The sequence below is a fragment of the Papaver somniferum genome, chromosome 9 (assembly GCF_003573695.1).
Source record: "Papaver somniferum cultivar HN1 chromosome 9, ASM357369v1, whole genome shotgun sequence".
NCBI lineage: Eukaryota > Viridiplantae > Streptophyta > Magnoliopsida > Ranunculales > Papaveraceae > Papaver > Papaver somniferum.
In genome coordinates, this window is record NC_039366.1 from 51337064 (window position 1) to 51344665 (window position 7602).

General features: G+C 37.2%; 1 protein-coding gene across 1 annotated transcript; it reads right to left on the reverse strand.

The window, feature by feature from the left end:
• Positions 1-690: 690 nt before the first annotated feature.
• LOC113310605 (29 kDa ribonucleoprotein A, chloroplastic-like) lies at positions 691-2783 on the reverse strand. The gene is made up of 4 exons (XM_026559326.1): positions 2351-2783; positions 2049-2150; positions 1193-1507; positions 691-1053 (listed from the first exon to the last, which is right to left on the reverse strand). The coding sequence occupies exons 1-4, from the start codon at positions 2696-2698 to the stop codon at positions 991-993; spliced, it is 828 nt and encodes a 275-aa protein (XP_026415111.1). The 5' UTR covers positions 2699-2783; the 3' UTR covers positions 691-990.
• Positions 2784-7602: the final 4819 nt, after the last annotated feature.

Below are 7602 nucleotides of genomic sequence, written 5' to 3' on the forward strand. Positions count from 1 at the left end.
AAGGGCAGCTACTTAGTTGTATCTGTCATTTCCTTGAGAGGAAAACATAGGATCTAATAACTATACTATAATGAAATGTTCTACATTACACAGCTAATAACATTGCAAAAACTCACAGATTAATCAAAGATGATGAGGGTGTGTGGTCTGTGGCTCTGTGCTAGAGAGATAAATAAAGAATTAGAGATTCAAGTAGAAAAGCTTAAACTATGCGGGATGCACACGTCTAACTCTGCACATATAAAACATAAACATATGGCGGTGGTGGTTATTATAATGCTATCTTGACTTTTGAACAGAAATGAAGTTCCCATGACCGAAATCAGTAAGTGTGGGCCCATTAGTTGTTATACGTTGAAGCCGGTCAAATTCAGACACTTGAGGTGGACCTCACCAAACCATACCATACCATTTAAGCACTTGAGAGTTGAGAGTAATGGCAGTGAATTATAGTGCTACATGCATCAGAACATAAGACAGCTTAAACCACCAAAAAGCCCATGTTGGAACTTAACAAGTTACTCAAAAGTTCATTTCAGATGTATGCCACAATGACATTCACCATTACAGCATAAAAATAAACCTAAAAAGGATCAAAAGACGTTGTGGGCGCACCTGGGGAACGATACAAGATGTGCAAAAAGATGGTCATCTGCTTTTATATTTTTCATATGAATTCATGTTCACCAAAATCATCTTAAACATGCAGTTCATGTTACCCTTTCAAGATATAGAAGTTTGTTCACAGGTCATAGGTATACTTAAAAACAGTGATCAGAGGAAGCCATATACTACGTCTCGTTGTAAAGCAGATTCACATAGTACCGGCGACTCTCGAGTATCTGTTTTGAGCACAATTAATCGGTTGGGATTCATAAACCTTTGAGATCACTCACAAGGAGTACCAAACAGCAAGAGTAAAAATTTAAGTGTGGAACAAATAGAGTAAATTTACTGTAAAACCTACAAATTAAGACTAAGCTGCAACACTCAAAATTGGCGCCTTTGCCTTGCCTCTGCCACGCTCACTCGGATTGATCTACCATTCAAATCCTGCATCATGTCCACGGCAAACACAATTTGGGAAAAACAAACAAGCAATAAGCACCATCTGGTTAAAATGAAACATTCCGACAAAATGTATCTTAACTACAATGGAAATAATTAACAAAGAAGGTACTCATGTACTTACAGCGCCATCTAGAGAATCAATTGCACCCTGGACCTCTTCAGCAGAGCCGTAAGTGACAAATCCAAAACCCCTTGATCTACCAGTCTCCCTATCATAAACCACTTTGGCTTCCAAAACTTTTCCTTGCTCATTGAACAAGGTTTCAAGTGCTAAATCATCGACACCCCATGAAAGGTTGCCAACATAACACCTGTTGGAAGAATCGAAACCGCCACTGCCACCACCGCCACCACCAATTCGGGGTGGCCTCGAGGAATAATCGTCCTTTGGTGGAGGAGGACCAGAGTTCACCCTCAATTGCCTCCCATCGATTTCCTGTGACAGATACCATAGTTCACCGGATAAATAAAAATTGAAACAGGACTCACATTGAGAATCTCGTATAAACAGCTTGGAACTTCAAAGACAGTCGAGAAATATACGAATTTTCAAAATCTTGAAAGGGCCAAAACTGTTCATAATGCTATTCATCCTCTTCTCGCAAAAGTGCCACTGTTAAGTGGAACTAAGCTTTCAAAATACTTCTTCTCAATGTTCAAATTTTTCATAATAACAATACTTGAATATACAAGACTTCCACTTCAAGTGGCATGGAATCCAACCACCTGTACTAACTTGGTTTAGCCAATGTCATAACGACTCAATTTCCAATGAGTCTAGAGTCCGGGATAGGACTTACGGTTACAATTTAATGAATTCAGATGTTCAGGGACCTCAATGAAATACATCACACAATGTTTAAAACACCTTCTTCTACAAATCCAGTAACTTATCCAAAAGTAAATCTTTTCACTCAACAAAAGGTAACACCATAAATTGATAAAATGAACTGGAACTGGGCATCAAGAAAACTTACATAGCCATTGAATTGCTCCACTGCAGCCTTAACTTCATCGGTGGATGACATAGTCACAAACCCAAATCCTCTGCTTCTTCCACTAATTTTATCATATATCACCTGAACAAGGTCAAACAAATTCAGTTTTTACAAATCTTTGGTAAACAAATAAGCAAAATTTTACTACTACGCCAGTTGGTAAACCCTAAACCAACAAATTTGGATAAGCTGTCATAAACCCTAAACCCTGAATAAAAATGAAATACCGATTATATAAAGTTTTGATTTTTATTAAAGATTGAGAGATAACAAAAACCCACCTCAACCATCTCAACACTACCAGCTTGTTCGAACAATTCAGCAAGATCAGCACTTTCTACACTAAAAGGAAGATTACCCACAAAAATCTTCAAATCAGGAGAGAAATTAGTTTCATCTCGACCAGAAGAAGCTTGGTCAAATTCAGCAGCAACCCTTGTGACAAAACGAGAAGATGAACACCCTTTATTAGATGGAAATGAAGAAGAAATCGAAATGGGTTTGGTTTTGAGAGAAGAAGAAAGACAAAGAGTTGAAGATGGTAAAGACAAACAAGTGTTTCTTCCCGTTTTGGATAAAACTAGGGTTTTGATAGAGATTGATGGGAGGACTAAAGAAGATGAAGCCATGACTCAAACAGTGTGGATGCTCCTGATAAGGTTTTGATATGGAGGAGGGGAAGGAGCAAGGGAGAGAGAGGAGGAGGGAAATGATATTTCTGTGACTATTTATCGAACGAAATGGATAGGGCTGGGATTTGCAAATGCCTCTTGTTTCTCACAAAATTACTAACAGGAGTGTATTGAATCTGGATTTATCTGATAAAGATTAGATACTAGTTTACCTGAATCCAGTGGATTTATAATGTTTCTTAAAGCATCTTCTAGATTCTTCTAGATATATGATTCCGGATTATAATGGGTAGTCTTAGGAGAAGTTAGATTTTTAAAAATTGAAGTATATTACCAATTAGTAATATTTTTAAAAAACCAAGGTCATCATGATTCCCTTAAAAAAAATCAAAAAGTTGAGGTGGTGGGTAGTGGGCGGTGGTGGTTGGTGTGCGTGGTGTAGTGGTGGCGGTGATGGTTGGTGGTGGTGGTGGCGGGCATGGGCGATGGTGGTTGGTGTGTGGCGGTGATGGTTGGTGGTGGCGGCAGTGGTCGATGGTGGTGGTTGTGCTGGTGTTGGTTGGTGGTGTGTGGTGATGGTGGTAGTTTGTAGTGGTGGTGGTGGAAAAACATAGCATTTTGTGATTAAAAAAATTGTCCATAAGAATCCATGAAACTCTTGTGGTTTGGATTAAGATTGATATGAGATAATAACATACATATTTTGCCTACAAATATAATATATCATGTTCCTTTAACTATCCTAAGAAATCTTAAATAAATTGAATACCTAGGATATTTGTGGAATCTAAAACAATCCTAATTGAATACCTAGGACTTTAGGATTGTGAAATATCCATATAAATCCTAATTCAATACACCCTTGTAAATTATCACAAGAAAGTTGGGGGAGGATCTCATTAACCGTTATCTGGTAAAACCGAACCGAACCGAACCGAACCAAACCAAATCGGTTAGAGGAAAATCGGATCCAACCATTCACTAATTGGTTGGTTTTGGTTTAAAAAGATGAAAACCGAAAGGCATGGTTTCAGTTATGGTTTGATGTATAATCTAAAAAAACTAGTTGTGTGTTGCACAGCTCAGATTAGTTTTTTAAGTTGGCTTGTTCCTAGTCGTGTAAATACTTTTTCCTTTTAATATAATCTTCTTTTAACACAACAAAAAAAAATTTAAAAAAAAAAACTTTTAGAGCCTTCAAAAATCAAAATTCAAATTCCCTTAACACAACGGTATACAGTAATTATGTTCACTTGTCACTTTTACAGTGGGCGATATTAACGATATCGAGTGATATTCATATTAGTCAGTGATAGAGACTTTATCATTGACGAAATAGACAATATCGCTCGGTAAGGTTTCAGTCGCTCAACTCTTTTACTATAGTGGCACAGCTGATTTGCCATGCCAGCTGGTATGGTAAACAAGATTTTTTGACATGATACATAGGAATGAGCCTAAGTGGGGAAAAGGAAGAAAGTCTAGATTAGACGTTCTTCATGACCTTGGGTGTTAAGTCCATGTCATCATTTTTCCTCTAGATTTCTATAAAAATTAGATAAATAAGACGTTAGGGATTGGAGATGAACTTTAGGTAAAAAGTTATCTCTTTATTTTTCTTTTTGTCATTTAGCAATGATGCATCGGAGATGCTTTAAAAAGAAAAATGATAAACATTTTTTCATAGTGGGCCCACACGAAAGCCATAGATCTCGTAATTAAAATAATGAATCATGTAAAGATGGTTTTGTGGATGTTTTTTTCCATAGTAACCTTATAATTTCAATATGCATCATCAGGCGATAAATGAGTCGACACAAACTCTACCTGACTCACAAGTTATCCAATCAATCTCGACAGATTCATTGTTGATTTGTTGATTGATCAAATATTTTCTGCTTGGATCTATAGATTAATCATCTTTTGTCCTCAAATCTACCAATCAATCTCTACTCCCTATTTTCTTCTCAAAATTAAATATGTTCTCTGCAAATGAAGTTTAAATAAATCTTATTCCTTGCCTGGTTATCTTGAGCTCCCCGTGCTAATTGCAATGAAGTACTCCTAAGGTATTATGATCTTATCTATCTTAATTTATGCTAATATTTATGTTCTTTTGCAGGGTATTCATTTTCATGTTTTTTATTTCGCCTCTGTTTCGTTCCCAAACCCTCCCTTTATCCCTCAAATCTTGCCCCCAAACTGTCTGATCTTGCTCAATACAGTTAATCCCTCACCATAGCTCTTGTGGGGTTGTTGTATAATGAACCCCTTTGAACCGAGAAAATCTTATAAACCCCAACTCACCCAATTTCCATTCAAAGTAACCCTCAAACTTTACTGTTTTCAAGCCTTATTGGTTTTGAGTTAATGAATTTGTGCCTAAGTAGTTGGTGCAACAAACAAATAATCGGTTCCTCTAGCTCTCAACCTGTTAGTTTCAATTTCAAAAAAGTTGTTTCCAGTCCATCTCCCTTCCGAAAAGCCTTGGTGAAGCAGTCAAAAAAAAGACTCGTTGTGCATAAATTTGAAAAGATCACCATACAAAAATCAAATGATTATTAGAGTTAACAGAAGTATAAAAAAAGACAATGAATCGCATAAGTAAGAAATTTGCAGTTGAAAATGGTGATATGGAAAAGTCATAGAAGGAGTTGAAGGAAAATCATGAAATGGCAGCTGAAATACAAATAAATGAAGGATGTTATCTCGCCACTCCATCTGATACAGTTGCACATCTCTGACACCAAACTTTGGAGTGTCGGTCAGGAATGATGAATAATGGGTGGCTTTCAGGTTTCAACAAAAAGGCTTGCTGACTCATTCCAAGAAGAAGAACCATCTTGGAAGATTTTCAGGATCAATAGGAATTCATAGAATCTAGAAAAAGGAGAAGTAGACAACTCATGTAGCTGGGATGTCCTCTACAAAAGAAGTGAAACCACAAAAAAAATCTCCCTGAACCTATTAAATCCCTAAGCCAACACCTAGAAATGAACGATTCAAAGCCGACCTATATCTCAAAAACCTCAATCATATCCAGTGGTGTAAGGATAAAATGAGGATGAATGCTCTCAAGAACACCAATAAGGAGGAAGAAAAAAGATGGGGGAATGTCGTTAGTCCTACTACCGCCAAATCTTATGCAATAGCTAGTAATGGGGAAGCAAGCTCGCTCAAGGATAACCATGTAAGCCTAAATCTTACAGGTTTTCTTTATATTCGCCAGATTGTAGTTATATTTAAGGAATTAATTAGTTTTGCTTGTAACATCAAATGCACACTTTCAACATACACGGTTGAAAGATATGTCACTTATGTTATACATGGAATATCACACCCCCCATCTAAATGATTTGGACAAACTCAAACCCAATTATTGCCAACTAGCTCTCCTCACTAGTCCAAAAGTCTCTTGTCACACTCTCATCTTCTTGTTTTGGAGTGTCAATAAAAAGCATAATTTTATGGCTCTAAGTGTCCTAGATTGGGACTGGGACTGTCAGAGCTTAGGCAAAGCATCGACTCAGTTTGACCTGAAGAAACTTATTTCGGAACATATCCCCGATATCCTATTTCTCCAAGAAACAAAAAAAAAACATGAAACCACTATCAATTCTGACATCAAAAACCTCAAATATAACAATATGGTTATCATGAACCCAGCCAGGGTGATAGGTACTGCAGGATGGCTTGTTTTAGCTTGGTCTAGTAAATTAGACGTACAGGTTCTTCACATTTCTAATAGCCAGATATATAATATAGTTACATGTAAAAGCAGCAAAAACTCCTGCATGTTCTCGGGAGTATATGTATTTCCTTACAAAATCAAGAGACATGTTAGTTGGGAACATTTTATAAATCTATCCAAAAATGTTGAAATGCCTTGGTTAATCACTGGAGACCTCAACTCTACCATTTTGAGCTCTGAAAAAAAGGAGGTGCCTCTCCTGACCAAAATAAAATCTTATTTTCTCCAATTTGATTGATTCTGCTGATCTAGTAGACCAAGGTTTTGTGGGATATAACTACACATGGTCCAATCACCGTCAGAGGAAAGATTTTATTGAGGCTAGGCTAGACAGAGTTATGGCTAACACTGGATGGTTGATCATGTACCCCAGGACCATGGTGTATCATCTGACCCCTGTTGGGTCTGATCATGCCCTGATTCTCATAAAAACTTTTCCTTGCGGGAAAGATGGAGCCAAACCATTTAAGTTCTTTGGGATTTGAAAAATGTGGGGGTACCAAAATACACCACCAACTTTTTCTTAAGCAACCTGTATGGACAAACCTAAAAACAATTCCGAGAGTTCGACTTAATGACTCTCAGTCAAGGAATAATATGCACAATTATATTTCTTTCTCTCACAATCAGAAAGTTTACAGAGACTAGTCTGTGAACCTGATTTGTGTGTGAGAGTACTTGGACGATTCCAAAGATCAATATCCAAGAATCAGTCAAGTCGTATCCAACAAACAAGGATGGATGTATCTACTTTGATTGATTTACGTACAACCTGTGATATTTCCATTATAAATATAAACAATATAATGCGGAAAGAAATAACACAGACACCAGAAATTTTGTTGACGAGGAAACCGCAATGCAGAAAAACCCCGGGACCTAATCCAGATTGAACACCAAACTGTATTAAGCCAGTACATACTCTAACATATTACAAATAACTTCGCATTGGAATGTAGTTGAGACCGAATTAAACCCTCACAACAATTCAGTTACAGTCGCGCTCCTTACACCTCTTGAATCCCAGCAGGACTCCGCGCAATTGATTCCCTTAAATGACGTCTTTTACAGCCTAAGAGTTGCTTTAACTCAATTGAAGACTTTAAACCAATCTTCCTCCCACGGATAAGTTTGTATGTGATTTCCTTTT